This window comes from Mugil cephalus, chromosome 7 (genome assembly GCF_022458985.1).
Source record: "Mugil cephalus isolate CIBA_MC_2020 chromosome 7, CIBA_Mcephalus_1.1, whole genome shotgun sequence".
In the NCBI taxonomy this organism is placed as follows: Eukaryota; Metazoa; Chordata; class Actinopteri; order Mugiliformes; family Mugilidae; genus Mugil; species Mugil cephalus.
This window is the reverse complement of record NC_061776.1, coordinates 13,290,455-13,307,182: the sequence shown is the minus strand read 5'-3', so window position 1 is coordinate 13,307,182 and position 16,728 is coordinate 13,290,455. Positions and strand designations below refer to the sequence as shown.

General features: G+C 40.9%; 1 protein-coding gene across 1 annotated transcript in view; it reads right to left on the bottom strand.

Moving 5' to 3' along the window:
- Positions 1–73: 73 nt before the first annotated feature.
- The window catches only part of pth1r (parathyroid hormone 1 receptor), a 52,601-nt gene continuing 35,946 nt past the window's right edge, over positions 74–16,728 (bottom strand). The window contains exons 5-13 of the mRNA XM_047590478.1: positions 15,975–16,069; positions 14,142–14,328; positions 8,562–8,715; positions 8,196–8,256; positions 6,854–6,920; positions 6,606–6,700; positions 6,091–6,232; positions 5,695–5,736; positions 74–4,847 (exon numbers count right to left, since the gene is read on the bottom strand). Coding sequence (XP_047446434.1) covers positions 4,485–4,847; positions 5,695–5,736; positions 6,091–6,232; positions 6,606–6,700; positions 6,854–6,920; positions 8,196–8,256; positions 8,562–8,715; positions 14,142–14,328; positions 15,975–16,069 — 1,206 coding nt within the window. The 3' untranslated portion in view covers positions 74–4,484. The remainder of the gene's footprint in view (positions 4,848–5,694; positions 5,737–6,090; positions 6,233–6,605; positions 6,701–6,853; positions 6,921–8,195; positions 8,257–8,561; positions 8,716–14,141; positions 14,329–15,974; positions 16,070–16,728) is intronic.

Below are 16,728 nucleotides of genomic sequence, written 5' to 3'. Positions count from 1 at the left end.
ATATAAAAAAAACGCATTCAACTTATTTTTCTACTCAGAATCATAATCGGTCAAGAACACCAGAGCACCAGAGTACAATTACAGATTGTTTTATTCACAATTCACTGATGGACAGTAGAGACCAGAAAACATCTTTTTAATTTCATCCCGAGTTTACACTGATATCTACAACATGCCTACATCAAAATGGAGTCGGTGGACGGCGTCTCAGCAAACCACCCACACGCCGATCGAAAGCATGACGGCTAATGCCAGCTCCACTGAGCACTGTTCAGCACGAGATAAATACATGGCAACGAAACACATGGTATACTTCCATGAGAGGTATTTGAAACAATGACATACAACATTAGCTCTATATGATTATTGGCCCTATTGTACACTTGATTCCAAAACACAATCATGATACAATCAGGAATAAAATACGGTATTACAGGGTATTAAAGTGCTCAAATAGAAATGTCTTAATAAAACAAAAAAATAAAATAAAATAAAATTCATGCTCTGATACTGCCTGAAAAGTTTGGCTGACCGGATAAACACAACAGCTAAAATAAAGTACTCCTTATAGAGAGAGATGCAATAAATACTAGCTAAACGAATCCAGCTCAATGAGAACAAATTAAGTCTTTAGTGGCAGTGAGATACTGTGACATCAAGTGACAGTGATTTCCTTCCGCCTCTACCTTTTCCCCTTTTTTTTTTTTTTTTTCTCATTACGGGGGTCCACCATCACCTGTAATCAACGCTGAAGTCGAGCCACTCAACCTTCAGTCGCAATCACGGCTGATCCCCACGGGAAGGTTAAAGTTGACTGGCGGTTAAGAAACAGCTGGATGTTGTCCAGATAAAATTAGAGTTGTGGATATTTCTAAAACTACGACGATGATGTTATTCTCTAGTTTTTGTTGTGTGAAAAAAAAAGACAGACCAATACATTAGTCCACCCCTAAATGCTTTGTCGTGTCCTTATAGCTGGAATAATTGATTGTAAAATGACCTAAAACAGCTGTAGATTCTAGGAAAAGGTCAGTAATACATTTTTGTTAGGGGCTACTTTTAATTGTGGATTGCACCATACGTGTGCTGGGGATTACTTGGCAGTAGTCGTACAGAGAAATAATCTACTCATGAAAAATGGAGCTCCATTGCGCAAGAAAATGAGCTCCATTACACATTATTTAAAGGCAGGGTATGTAAAATATTCGTTCCCCTTCCCCTACTTATTTACAGTCCCAGTTCCACTCATTCCTCCTCTCTATGATCACTTGAACCCAGGGTCAAATAAACCATCTGGACATTTTTTTTCCATTGATGAGATCGGTACATAGTGTCCCTGACTTCAGAACAAACATCTCCAGTCGCTGTAACATGCATAAAATCCATCAACATGGAGAAGCCTGCCTAGCAATGGGATGTGAATGCGCATCGACTTATGTAGAGTAGCCAATAGGAACACCGGAAACAGCGACACTCTGTAAAACAGCCTGTGATTGGTGGAAAAATACCATCACGGGGTGATTTTTATAAAGCCTGTAAGTGGAGGCACAAAGGTAAACTGTTCTCTCATAACACCTGGTGCGTTCCATTTGTACTCAAAAGTCGGATTTTCCGAGTTGTAGGTTGGAATTTTCAACTGGAACATCTGTCCAAAGAAAGTCATAGAATCCTCACTACTCCTGAGCTGAGTTACCAAGATGGCCGCCCCCATGCTAAACTGTAATTAGAAGAGTTTATTAGCACCAAGCTCATGTCGCGCTTACAATGGCTAAAAACACCACCGTGGCAAACTGTGATTAATAGTGTATTTTTTTCTACATTTACATTAAACAATTAAGACTTTTGAATTTTTTTTATACATTTCTGCCTCGTGCGGTAAATTTCATCACTGTAATAATTCTAACTCTTCTTGGTTCAAGTTATCTGTTCGATTTACAATTTATGCATCTTAAATAGCCTAAACTTAACTTAACATTGTAGCAATAATAAGATTTAAAAAAAAAAAAAAAACAACCAAAAAAAAACTTTAATTTCATTCTACACTCAAAAAATTCACTCAAATTATTGAACGCACAAAGTTATATTTGGATAAGATGAGCGCTTTCATGGACGCGGCCATCTAGTTTTCCAACTTCTGTAACTGGAACGCTGGTAACTCAGGTGTGACGTGATTCCCAATGCCTCCGAGGACAATGGAACGCACCATTGAATTACAATATGCTAACAGGTTATAATTGAATTTGTATAAAATAACGGCAAAAATAAATGACATACCCTGCCTTTAATATGCCAAATCATTACTGGTCGTAGCTGTCCAATGTTATTACTGACAATAAGAAAAAAATGTTTTAATGTTTTAGATGCAAAATAACCTTTCAAAGCTGTGTCAGAGCACCTAGCTTAATGAATGTAGCAACAGGCGCCAAGAAACTGGGACAAATCAGACACAAAGAGCACAACAGAAAGTGGGACACAAAAGCTTGCTATCAAATGGTGGCTGCTCTAGAGTATGTAAGAATCTGGTCACGTATTAGTTCACATTTCTGCGAGGTACCATCAGTCATAAAGACTAATTACTAATTTTAGGCCCTGTTCAGACCCTGGTGTTAACACGTGTCCTGACTGATCCGATCACCAGTGGCCACTTTTAACTACAGGTGTAAACACTCCCAGAAAACACAGGACGTGTATGATTAGCCATAGAAAAAAAAGCACAACAATAACAACAAGAGTATATTAACACGTTGAATTACTGAGTATGAGCGTTGGCTTTATTGGTTGATGTGGTTTTGTGGCCACAGCCGGAATCTGTGATCAGATCTCAAGTGGTCACTCCAGATGCATGCAGAGACACATTTTAATGCCAATTGTGAACACAAACTTGGAATGACAGCTAATACAAGGTCTACAGGGCCTTAGCTCCAAGTTCAATCAATCGTCCAAATTAAAGGAAGAAAATCTCCTTAAATATTATTTGCCCTGGTTCATTCGGGAACAACTGTCATTTTCCACACTGCTGTTTATATGAAACTGAGTGTGTAGGAGTGTTTTAAATGCAGCTTACGCATGATTTGACCTTTGCAGACGATGCAAAGGAATTCAACAACATAACCTTTTCTCTTGCAGTGTGCTGTAGCATGGCTTTCCTCTTTGGTATAAGACTTGACGAGACCTATACTGCCAACCACGCAGGTTAAGTGGGAAGCTTCACTTAATGCTCGTATGAACATCCCCCTGCCGCCTGTGGATGTGTTCACCAGCTCTGTTTTGGACTATATACACATAATTGAATATTGCCAACATTCCATAAAGAAACATATTAAAAAATACAGCTTTATAACATTTTCATACAACACCTTTAGCTCACGATTAGAATGGATTTCTTATCTTTGTAAACATTGACTTGTATATACATCAAAAAGCAGCACAACATTGGACCATCTGTAAAAAAATTACCATTCATGTCTGGGCTTTCCTTCGTATCCACCACAAATGCCGCTCTTGGAATTCCAAAGGAATTTTGTTGGATTCCTCATTTAATTAGGATTGTGTCTCATTTTTAGGGTTAAGACTGTTAATTCTTCTGCTAAAACTAAGCCCGAGAGAAAGGTAGCCTTCAAAGACACATCCTTAATTTGGCAACTTACTTTGGTCGTGCGTGTGATATTATATATATATAGATTTTTTTTCTTTTGAGAAAAACTGGTGATACATTCAACATTTGAAATCTGTTGTAACTGGAGGGACGAATGCCGGGTTGTTCTGAACAGCAGAAAACTGTACAACAATTCGATAAAAATGTACATAGCCTAATACAATATACAGGCATCCTCTGGAGTGAAATGCAGACTATGCTAAAACACCACTTTGAAAGTATAAAAATAGGTGTGCAACAACAGAGGACTTCAATTACCTGAGTAACTTCCCTTTTAGACTGAAGTGGATTTAAGTCGACTGATCACGTTCCAAACCAAGCGTACGATTAATCTGAAACTTGCTGATGAAATTGTCCATATTTGTGTCACACTGAGTGTACTCAAACCCCGCCTGTTTTATGGGTGATTAAGGCTCTGCTTGGCATCAACTGTAATTTATGCACAAACGGTTACCACAAGACATTTTTTGCTATAAAAAGCAAAACAAGATGAGGACGGACGTGGTGTGACGTGTAAAAGAAATGCAAAACGGCAGTCTGTTTTCAGCCTTTTACACATTCGCTGTGGCAGGTGGTTGGTGAAGGCGCTCCGAGTATTTGCCACGACAACGGAGGTCGTCATTCCTCAGATAAGCTCACAGAAGTGATACACCCTATTTGCCCGGAGCCTCATCAGCATCTGCGGAAACGTTTTCCGGCTCGATTTCACAGGAGAACAAACTGGCAGTGATGATGCGTGCAGCATTCCCCCCCCCCCCTTCAGACCATCCTGAGACTGTTTTGTGATTTGTTTTTCCACTTTTCGTCTCTACGCGCATTGTCCCGCAGGTCACATGACCGTTTCCCTCTCCTCCTCCACCACGGGCGAGGGTTTCTCGTTCTCGCAGGACTGCGTAGGAGCCGAATGCTCCTCTTCGGGAATGTGGAGCTCCTGCCCCGAAGAGGGCATGGAGTTCTCAGAGACGGAGCCATTCTTAACATACCCAGGGAGGTTTCTGTGCCCGTTGACAGGCACCGGTCCCAGCCTGGTGGTGAGGTGGAGGGCCAGCGGCCCTCTGGCAGTGACATTGGTAACACTGGTGTGTGAAACCATAGGTCCGTAGCTGTACGTGTTACTGCCGCTTCGAGCTTTTCTTTTAAAGTCCAGGGCCAGAGTTCTTCTGCTCCAGGACTTTTTGATCTCAGCTTGCACCTTAGAAGAGAAGGGAATATTTAAACATAGAGCTCATACACTCACTTGCCACTTTATTAGGTACACCTGTCCAATTGCTTGTTAGTACAAATAGCTAATCACACGGCTGCAATTCAGTGCATTTGATGATCATGACAATTTACTGAAGTTCAAACCGAGGATCAGAATGGCGAAGAAGGGGGATTTAGGTGACTTGGTGGTGAACTGGTCTGAAAATTTCTGCTGATCTACTGGGATTTTCACACACAACCATCTCTAGGGTTTACAGAGAATGGTCCAGAAAGGAGAAAACATCCAGTGAGCGACAGTTGTGTAGATAAAAATGCCGTGTTGATGTGAGAGGTCAGAGGAGAATGGGCAGACTGGTTAGAGATGATAGAAAGGAAACAGTAACTCAAATAACCACTGGTTACAACCAAGGAATGCAGAATACCATCTCTGAACGCACAACACGTCCAACCTTGAAGAAGATGGGCTACAGCAGCAGAAGACCACACCTACACTACAGTTCGCACAGGCTCAGTGAAATTGAACAAGATTGGAAAAATGTTGCCTGGTCTAAAAAGTCTCGATTTCATTCAAGATTCGCACCGTGTATGTGCAGCCGACAAATCTGCAGCAACTGTGTGATGTTATCATGTCAATATGGACCAGAATCACTGAGGAATGTTTCGAACACCTTGTTGAAAGTATGACATGAAGAGTTAAGGCAGTTCTGAAGGTAAAAGGGGGTCCAACCTTTTACTAGCAAGGTGTACCTAATAAAGTGGCCGGTGATTGTACAGCACAGCTTAAATACAAAAAAAAAAGTAATTTGAACGTATTTGAAGTATTTTTTAGTTCTTACCTCTCCGTTGCAAAAGCAGTATATAATTGCAACTAGGAATCCCTGGAAGAGATCAAAAAACTATTTAAGCCACATTATTAATAATGCACTTAAGCATGCACTTTACATGACATTTTAACTGTATAATTTGGTGTTAGGTACGATCAATCATCAGCACCCACGTCCTTCTCTTCATCTTAATTAAGATCTCCCCCCAACTCAACAACTTAAAAAACCAGCAACCATCAGTCATTCTGAAATTCCGGTGATAACATTAACCCAGAGGACGTGCCAAATCCTGATCAGGTCAATAAGATCTGTCCAGCTTGAAAGGACACATTGATATTTATGTATGCGAGAGCTCAATTTGCATTTCTGGGATGTGTTTTATCTGCATTAAACCACGTCAGCTTTTACCTGGAAGGAGTTGAACAGCATCTCGTAGTGCATCTGGATCAGCCACGGTATCCCAGACACATCCGTATACGGCATGGCATTGAAGATGATGTAGTGGACACCAAACAGTGGCATCAACACCAACGTGGACTTGAGCAATTTTCTGCAACACAATGGCGACAATGTTTTTGTTCATCTTCAATTTTTCAGTTAGTTCAGTCAATTCATTTATTACTCAACAAATGTATACTTCAACAAGCAAAACACTCGTTACAGCTTCTTAAATGAAACGATTTTCTGTGTTGAATAGTCAAATAATGCAATTTAAAGACCATCTCGAAAACTGTGATGGCTATTTGTCTTTGGGTCATGACAGTAAAGAGATATAATGTGCTGTTTGTATCATCTATAGCATGAATCAAACATAATCACAGTCAACAGTGCCGCCTGCAGTCTTACAAATGTGTCACATGATGAATGAATGGAGAAGAGCAGCTGTTCTGGTGACATTTAAACATAACCATTACAGTCGGTACCTGTACTGCTGTCTTGTGTCACACCTTCCGGCATTAGTTTCTCTAAGTTTAGTTGCCAAGACTCTGATGATGTTCAGAAATAACATGAAATTCACCTGAAGAGAAAATAGAAACATAATGATATAATGAAGTGCAATTGGAAACAAAATAAGGTCTCTGATCCGACAGCTGCAGTGCCACAGGTGCCGTAACGCACTGTCATTTGCTGCACAGCAGGGGAAAGGAGCAAACAGCGAGCGCATACTCACCACTACGGCCGCGAGGATAGGCACTTGATATATCCATTTCAAATTGCCTGCACTTAAGTCCCAGCACCTGCAGTAAATAAACGACAACAAAACGGGGATCAGCGAGAGATAAGGAGGGAGCAAGCTGGTAGACATGATGATCCAATCTCCTCCGGTTCCACTTTGGGTCCTTAATGATATCTGTCCTTCAAAATATGTTGTAAACAGATTTAGATCAGCACAGACTCTGTTTGAATTTACAGAGTGTGTAGGTTATATTTCTGGCCTTGAGTCAGTGTTGATTGATTCATTAAACCGAGGTTATAGAGACCCCTTAATGCTCTCCATCAAGTCAGAGGTGAAGCCAAAGCAGCAAGAACATTATAATCTGCGCACTAAAACCATGATTATGTGCTTTATTTATGTTGATTCAGAGCACTGTGGCCTCGATGGCAGATACGTCCGACTTTAGGCTTAATGCGTGGAATTATTTTTACTCAGTTCTACCAATTACGGCTAAAGATACGAGCCCGAGCTGCAGCCATTATCGTGCTTGGGTTGTTTTTCTACCCACAAATGCCTAGAGTGTAGGCAGACGTGTTCTACTGCCCTCCCGCTGACTTAAAGTGAAATATGTGGTTTATTTCCGTTCTGCAGCTGCTGGATACCAGCTCAGATGTAAGTTCTCAGCTCCACGGTCTTCCATGTTCAAGCATAGTACAAACGAGACGGTTAATAGTGCTGATGGGCAAAAGGGATTGACGCTGAGGTGTGGCAGTTTTGAATCTCCCTTAAAACATTATATACCTTATATATATATTTATTATATATTTATACTCCTTATTTCACCATTTACCTTTAAAGACCTAAACATCCGCCTGCAGATAAAACAACCGTGCGGTATCTGAATAACCGTAACTCACATAGTATTCGCTATTGAGAAAATTCAAAGTGTGCCTCAACACTGGGAAGTTGCGCTTTCTGGGAAAAAATGCTGCCATTATGGTAATGATGACACATGATGACAAGTTAGTTTTACCCTTGAGGCATCACGAAGGTCTTCCAGACAAAAGTGCAACTTCCCAGTGCTGAGCCACACTTTGAATTTTGTCAATAGCGAAAACTACTGTGAATTACGGTAATTCAAAAACCGTGAGTTTTAACGGAGCACCAGCTGGTTCTTTAACATTTAGATCCAGATGAGATGCTGCTGTTTTTTTTATGATATTATTTGGACATAATACACGATCTATGATAACTACAATCATCCTTAACCATCGGCTTTAAAAACCTCGCAACCGGAGTATTTCTGAAGTATTTCTTAACAGGAGCAATGTGATTATTATTGATCCGGATCACTTACTCCGTGTCTGCAAACGTGGCTCTCACAGTTGCCCAAATGGTCACAAACACAGCAGGTACACCTGAAAAGATAAAAAAATATATATTTAAAATTGTAGAGGTAAATAAGCCATCACCGAGTCCAAACTCTGCTCTCGTGAGTAGAACCTGGGTACCACAGCATCCACATTGTATGCGCTGTGCTTATGCAATCTATACGCACAGTGTGTACAATGCAGGGACCGTAAGACCCCTTGTCACGCAGGCAACTCTTTCTAAACCGTCTACAGTGAGAGTTTATGCAGGCTAATTGCGAACGCGTTCATTTGCACTTGCTTACATTGCGGTCACGTAAGTGCGAGTCCAATGAAAATGAAGCAGAGCTCACCCCATCCAATCAGCGTAAATCCCCACAGGTACTTTCTGTCTGAGAAGAAGGTCATGAAGATGAGACTGTGGAGGTAGAGACCCTCCACAAGGATCCAGTAGTAATTGGTTGCCAGGAAGTACATGAACAAGGTCACGACCACTTTGCAGCTAATCTATACACAAAGAGCAGACATGGAGAGTAGGTTTGGTTAAACAGTGGATGTACAGAGACTCATAAGTCATACAGTTCAAACACATGTTTCATTTCTATTTTTATATTTGTGATGAATGGTGGTGACTGGTTTCCAGTTTTGTCATAATGTTGACTGATTCTCACTCCGGTTGCCAAGAGTGAAGCTGTTGAGTGTATTGTCCTAACGGAGCAGAGCAACACAAAACACACCCCTTACAACACCCTAACATTTATACCACAGTCACACATCATTAAACATCTGCGAGGGAACAACAAGGTTTGGAGTGTGTATTCAATAACTGGAATATTCCACTCCAGACAGCTGGAAACCAACACGTATTCCTTGCATATAATGAAACGCAATTTAGTCCATTGAATCAGACGGCTCCAGCTGGTTTAGAACAACGCCGCTGCTGCTACTCACGAAGACCAGGGGAGGCTGGACGACTCTAATTTCCTAACGTCTGCACTGGTGCACAAAAGGATAAAAAAAAAAGAAATAAAGAATAAAAAAAAAATGGTTTGGGGCCAAAATACATTTCTTGTCAGTCGTTACATTATGAACCGTTCACACCTTTCAGGTTGTCTGGAACAGCTTACTGTTCCCCTGGGTCAACTCGGCACAGAGAGGAAACATTCAGTTTTTTTTTTTTTTTAAAGCTGTACATGTTGGAAAAAGGAGCCTGAGAAAACTGCTGGCCTGCTCAGCCTCTCAGTTCCTTTAACCCAAGGCTTACGACGTCTCCGTTTGCCACAACCTTTTAGTGAATTAAAGTCACGCAATCACTACACCAAAAGTGCATTCGATGTTTTACTCCCTCGTTTAACATATTTACCATTACGCCACTTTGACCTCCCCTCTAATTTTACTTGTACTCTTTTAAATCCTCATGTTGCCTTTATGGATTGCTTAAATGCCCTTTATGCTGAGTACACCGTGCAAGTCAATAATAATTGAGTCATCCCACAGAATAATGATGATGGATTTCACTTAAAACAAACAAAACATTATTACATACTGTTTACAGAGGCTAGAATTGACAGCAACAGACACACAAAATTGTGTTTTGTGATATGTTTGGCAAGCGCCGCCACCTTTTTCCTTTTCTCCAGCTGAGGACACAGCAGCCGAATCCAACGTTTTCCAGGAGAGACGCACAATTTGCGAGATTCCTCCAGCTTCCCAAGGTGGAAATTTGGCTCAGACAAAGCGACTTGTATGTTTGCAGCAGCCGCGTCAAGATAGTTAAGGTAACTATACGAGATTTCCCCATCAGTCATCACTTCCTTTGGGAGGGCTGCAGTAATTGGACATATTTTCACAGTTGGGGCCGTTTGCTGCGAATGGTTTTGCAAATGTCACGGCCTGGTTCTGACTTGAAATGATTTGAGTCATAAATGCCACAAACATGAAAATGCTCATCATTAGCAGCCTAGGGTACATGTCCAGTTGTAGAGATGCTGTGACCAAAACCACGCAAGAGCAGAATGTTGCTTTGATCTAAACCTTTAACCAAGCTGAAGCTGAAGTAAATTATTGTAATGACTAGTTGATTACTAGACCACTTTTCAGATTAGCATTTTGCCAGAACATCCTCAAAATTAAACAGTTTGAGGAAAACCAGGGAGATGATTGCTACCTGAAAAACAACCAGAGGTATGCATTCAGGGGTTAATGGATTCCCAGTAAGCGCTTTTTTTGGATGCTCATGGTCCCTTGTGGAGTTTGTGGATAATTAGATTTTTCTTGCGCACCGTCAACGAGAGCACGCTTTCCCTGATTAAGAAAGAAACGGCTCCTCGGAGGGTTGCGATCCCTCGACTGTTGCGTCATAAATATTTGGGTTTGAATTGACACTACTGAAATTTGCAGTAGGAGATTAAATTCTAACACGACTGACTTTTTAAAATCTGTTTGATTAATAATTAGCAGCTGGTTCATAATCAAATACATTGAAAAGAGAACGTCAGCATGCTAATGGCTTAATCAAAGACCTGCTGAGTGGACCCTTTCATGGGCTATATATAGGTGTATGTGGTTAACTGGAGGCAGAACAGAGGGAAGCTTGAGGCGAACACTGTCACTTTCAACCATGAAAAAGTCCTCTTGCTGTATTTTTCGGTACCGAAAAATCAAAAACACTAGGTTAATGCTTGTTTAGGGGATTCTTGTCACACTTTAATGCTAATGCTAACCGTGAGCTAGCACAACGTTACTTGCTTGTTTAAGGGGTGTCCAAGCAGAAGGTGCATTTACTACGTTACCCTCCACAGTGGCTCCACTTACTTCTTGTAATATTTTTTGTTGAAGATGCTTCACTTGATAAAGACAGACTAGACTTCCTCCCCTCTGTGTCCTCCTTTGTTCAAATCATCCATCCAGTGACAATAGTCTCATCAGTCACAGTCAACTTTTTAAAATAACACTCGCGGTCTCGGAGAGTGAGCATATTAATATATTCTCTAAAATATGCGTTTTCCTTGTCTATTTCTGTAAAACAGTTCATTGAAATATGCTAACCAGCGTTTACAGGCTACAGTGTTAGAGATGTTTGGCATCCAGTTAAGCCCCGCCCCTCAAGAAAACATCACATTGTTTACAAACCCTGAAGGGGTCTATATTTAGTATTAAACTGCAGTGGTTGACCAGGTGCTTAGTGGACGAATTAAAAGCAAGAGGTTATTATATTTCTGTCCATTTAAAGCAAAGATACTGAACCACACAAACTTTCTTTGAGGATAAAAATAGCTCTTCCATTTCCAGCCCTGATTGTTATTGACAGCCCGTCAGTTATCTCTTTCCCATTTGCCTCCATTCATTTACACTCATGAAAGACAAAGCTTTGCTATCAGCCAGCTGTCTGACTGACAGGGCAATCACACTCATCGTCATGTGACTGAAACTTGAAAATAAATTATCTCTTTTCATGTATAATTTGAAATGGGGAGGGTATCACAATGCAACATATGGGGAAGAGGAAATGCTGTGGCTGCATTTATCGTGCCAGTTATATTTATTTTTAAGAGAAGCCTGTCACAAGTGCATCATGATACTACGGGAGTGGTGGACGGCAAATATTCTCGAAAAAGAAACCAAACAAAAGAAGATGATGATGTTGCGGCGATGAGCTCTGTGATGTAAAATCCCCCTGGGCCCCTCCTACATCAGCTAGTGTGGGAAGATCAGTGAGACGGGGCAAATTATTGACTAACCCACACTTGCAAAATTATACATTTCCATTAAATAAAGACAAGTTTCTAAAAAGACGAGTATCCTGGAGGACACCCGTAGACATTTAATTTTATCATTTGTGTGATTGGTGTTCGAACAGAGGTTAATATTAAACCTGTTTGCATCGTGTGCTGCTGCTGTCGTATTGACGGGATGTGGCGAGGTCCCAGGAGCCAAAGCTGATTTAGTCAGGCATTGATTTGACTCCACGCTGCTGCTGCTGCTGCACTATTGTCATGCCATGATTACTCGAAGCCAATTCAGCCCTCCTTTCTTACCGCACTGATTAGTCTTAACATTGTCATCACGTTTGAACGAGAATCTTTGAGGTGGGGTAACATTTGTGTTCTTAAGTTTGTCATCTATTTATTAATTCCACAATAAACAAAATTGATAAAGACGCTGATTATGATGGGAAAATGCTTTTTTTCCCTGAACCCTGTTCTTCTTAGAATACATCAGGATCAATACGTATATCAATAATATATCTCAGTATGATTGATACACAGTCAACTCAAACGTGAATAATGATGGTGTTATTTTTGCAAGGCTGTCTATCAGATACCCCAGCTGTAGGGGATCAATTCATCCAAGTTTACAAAGACTTACTGAACTGTAGGTGAAGATAAAGGGCAAACTTGTTCAGGCCGTATCAGCAGCAGTGAGCCTTATGTCAATGCAGGCACATTCGCTTCTTTCACAAAGCAGTTTTAACTAAATTAGGTTCAGAGAGACGTGGGCTAAAGGTGTCCGTCCCTTAACCCTCTGGAGGCACATGACCAATTCACATGACTCACAGCTTCACTGAGTGTCCGTTTCAACTTTTGTAGAAAGTTCAGCCTATATAATAATTTTAAGTAATTTACACCACACTTTCTCCTGAATACTGCTGTCATGTTGGTGCGCGTCTGGTGCACTGGAGAAAGGGTGAAAAGAAAAACGCTAGCACACGGAGATCGCTAGCCAACTTTAAACACTCAAAAAGCAAAAAAAAAACTAAAAACTTTCCTATAGTTTTGCAAATGGTTGTAAATAGTTGTACAAAAATGCATGATGCAGTTCCTGCATTTTAATGGAAATAGTTTAAAAAGCTTTGTTGTTTGCTAAATATGTACATAAGCTTCTGAAATTTAGACACTTTAGATTTGCATTCTAAGTTGTAAAAATGGTTTGTTAAACATATTTGTGGTTTTCACAGTGAAAAATCTAACTTTTTACTACTCGGATTTTATGGTTTTAGTGTGGTTTTGGGTCCAGTGTGTAAAATGCAGTTTGTCAAAATGAAAAAAATAATTGCAAATGACACACGTGAGGTTGTGCTGAAAAGACTTACACGCAACAAGGAAATGTAAACCATTTTTAAGATGAAATATAAAGTCTCGGGACTCCAGAGGGTTAAAATATATCCAATAAATTGTTTGTGTATTAAAGCATCTATGAAGAGTACTTTAGTCTTTACAATATAGTGTACATCGTTTTTAATTTGAAGCCAAGTACTGGCCCTTTGACACCTAAGAAGTAGCCTGGCCATACAAGGTCATTTTATGCCAAGAGTTTGAGATAAAATGCAAATGTCTCTAAAAATGTCAGTTTTAATTAGGATACTGGTTTTGTTTGAGCCACACGCGCCACCATAGCAGAAAGACATGAAATATGTCAGCTGCTTTAACAAAGCAGCTCTAATGCAACACAAATCAAACTGGAGAGACACACAGGAAAGAAGTGTACCTTACATATATCATACAAACCGTGTATTAAAGCACCCATGAAAGGTACACAGTCTTTACCTCCCCCTTTTTTTTTTTAATCTGGAAGGAAAATCCAAGTGCTGGCGCGGTGAAACCTTGGAACGGTGACAAGTGCAAGTACAGTTTGCTCCAGCACCGAAGAAAGAAGCAGGTGAGACTTTGCAAAGAAAAAAAAAAAGAAAAAAAGTGCACCGCTTCCTCCTATCAACAAACTACAATCAAATTACCCCGCGCATGGCGACCCATCAAATGATGATGAATTTGGCTTGGTTCTACGCGTTGCAACACGAAAACAACTTCAAAACTTTTTTTTTTAATTCCTCAAATGTGACACATTGACAGTTTTCCATCTCTTTGTATTCACTGAAGTTTACTTCTTGGTGTTGACTCCATCTAGAGATGTGTTTTACGAGTTGGTTCACTTACAAACTGTGTTTTGTTGGCTGGCGGCGCTTCGGTAATGGATTTGAGGTCCTCCACTGTGACTCTTTCCATGTTCTCCAGCGCCGATCCGGAGTAGAGAACAACATCTTTCACGAAGATACTTATAGCTCTCAGTATGTAGGACACAAATAGGTGCATGTGGATGTAGTTCCTCGTGCAGTGTAACCGCCTGGGGAGAAAGCCAACAAGAATAGCACGGTCAAAGATAGACGCTGGTTATTGTGTCTGTGCTATTTTATGTGCGTTGGCGCACCTTCACGCTAGCGCGTGTAAGTATTTTCACACAGTCCTCGTCTTAATTAGAGCCAGCTGAATTCCGCACTGACTACAACACATTCTTGAGATTTAAAGACTGGAAACACGCAAATATTGAATTGCTGCGCTCAAAGTGAGCAGTAAAAGCGAAATTGCAAGCATGTGTTGAGGCGCTGCAAAAAAAAAGCGTGCAAATTCACTTCCAGGCAAACACGAGTTCATCTGTCAAAAAAGGTTACGTTGATAAAGACGGGGGAACGTTCATGAATATTCATCAGTGACAGGCTGAAAACGAAATCCTAAAACCATTAATGGTGAAATTACGCTCCCGAATCCACAATCGTGTCTTATGTCTTTTGTAAGTCCTCATTAATGAGCAGAATTATTGACACGCTGCCTGCGGGAAGGCTATCGATTCAGGAGAACCAATCTACTGGACAGTTCCCTGGTGAAAAACATCCTGCACACAACTGCTAATGTGAAATATGTATTTTCTCTCCCTGGAAAACATTTATGAGCTCGCCTGTCTAAAAGTTGATGTTTGTGTGTGTGTATGAGGGGGCGTGAGAGGGGGATCCGGGCTTATGGGCTACTAGAGTACAGAGTCAGAATGTCACACGTACCCCTGGGAAAACTTATTAAAGTCAACTGGCCTGTGGATTTCACGGTGCCAGTTGGGAGCTTTCCTACAACCATCTGAGTGGCTGCTTGTGCAGCCAGACACGCTGGTGGGAATACTGGGAAACAGTGCCTTCACAAAGATTCCCAATACTCGGAAAATGGGCTAATAATGACAAATTCGTACATTTTTCTCATACACACATCTTATATTAAGCGTTTTCTTCACGTAAGAGCTCAGCACAAAAGATAAGTGAAGCAAATACCACGATGTTACCATGGTAGCAGAAATAAAACTCTTCAGATACACCCTAAAATGTTCACATTTCTTAAAAAAAAAACAACAAATGTTTCAGTGGCGAAAAGGTGAAGATGAACCGCTCGCGACACATTGTGGCTTAGGAGCTGCATCTTCATGAGCTCGGCGAGCACAAACTAAACACACAAGCTTTGGTTGAAATCTGAAATCAGCATGAAAACGACAAAGAGCTTAAATGTCAGATGGAGAAGCATGAACAAATTCAAGCCCGGAGGCGAACTCCTCCTCAGAGGTAGACATTTCACAGTCCGTTAAAAGTCAAAGGTAGCGTTTGATGCAGCTTGCATGCTCCTCGTTTGGTTCTGCGTCACACTGTGTACACTGCATCGCATGACTATCCAGTGGGGGGAGAACTGCATGATTTCAGGATAAACCCTCTTTTCTAATCCATCAAGGCCTCATGAAATTAATATACTCTCTGCAGCATCGTCGTATGTTTGCAGCTGATTAAAAAAAAAAAAAATGTTTTTCATCATGCCACCGCGGCATTAGTTGCTCAGACTCCCTGTTTTGATCCTGCTCCGACATTAATTCATGAGCCCGCATCGACACGTCTTACTTGGGGAGGTCAAAAGCACGGATGTTAAAAAAGAAAAAAAATAAATAAATAAAAAGAAACTCACCGAAAATAGCCCAAGATGACGACAGCCACAATGAGTGATCCTAGAGAGATGGAGTAACCCACTGTGTAGATGAGATACAACCGGTGAAAGACCTCCTGCAGGAAAAGGATGATTTGTTAGAAAGAACAGAATATGATATCTCCTCCTTACTCCAGCATTAGATCTGTCAGAAATCATATGTTTAAACATATGTTTACACTGAAAACTAAGCTGGCTCACAAATGTTCAATATGTGTGTCAATGATAATAATTACAGCAATCAGCGCATCTGGCAGGTGGGTATTTTGAGGTGAATGGACCACAGAGTTGCTAATTATTTAAAATGTGAATTTTTTTGGCTTGGATTAACAGAGGTTCACGGAGCTGTTCCTTTAAGGTCATTATTGGCTGTTTCTGCAGCTCCGCTCTCTTCTCCTCATTCCCACGCTGTCAAAATCACTGCTTTCTCATTTTCAACTTGTAGTTTAATTCCTCGTCCTTGGACCTGAGTGAAATTCTGTCACCCCTTTCATCTGTCACGCAGCCCTGCTCTTCCACCGCATCTCCACCTCACCCTGGCTGTCCAGGGGGTTGGAACCAAAGTCAGGCTCCACCACCGCCGCCACCAACACCACCACCCCTCTGCAACTACACTCCAGGGGGACCTGTCACTATCTACTATCTTTATTTGGGAGTCTGCCCCGTGATGTCACTTCTCATTGGAGCCAAAACATTTATTCTCACCAGCTACGGTGCATTTTTCCACTTTACTTCC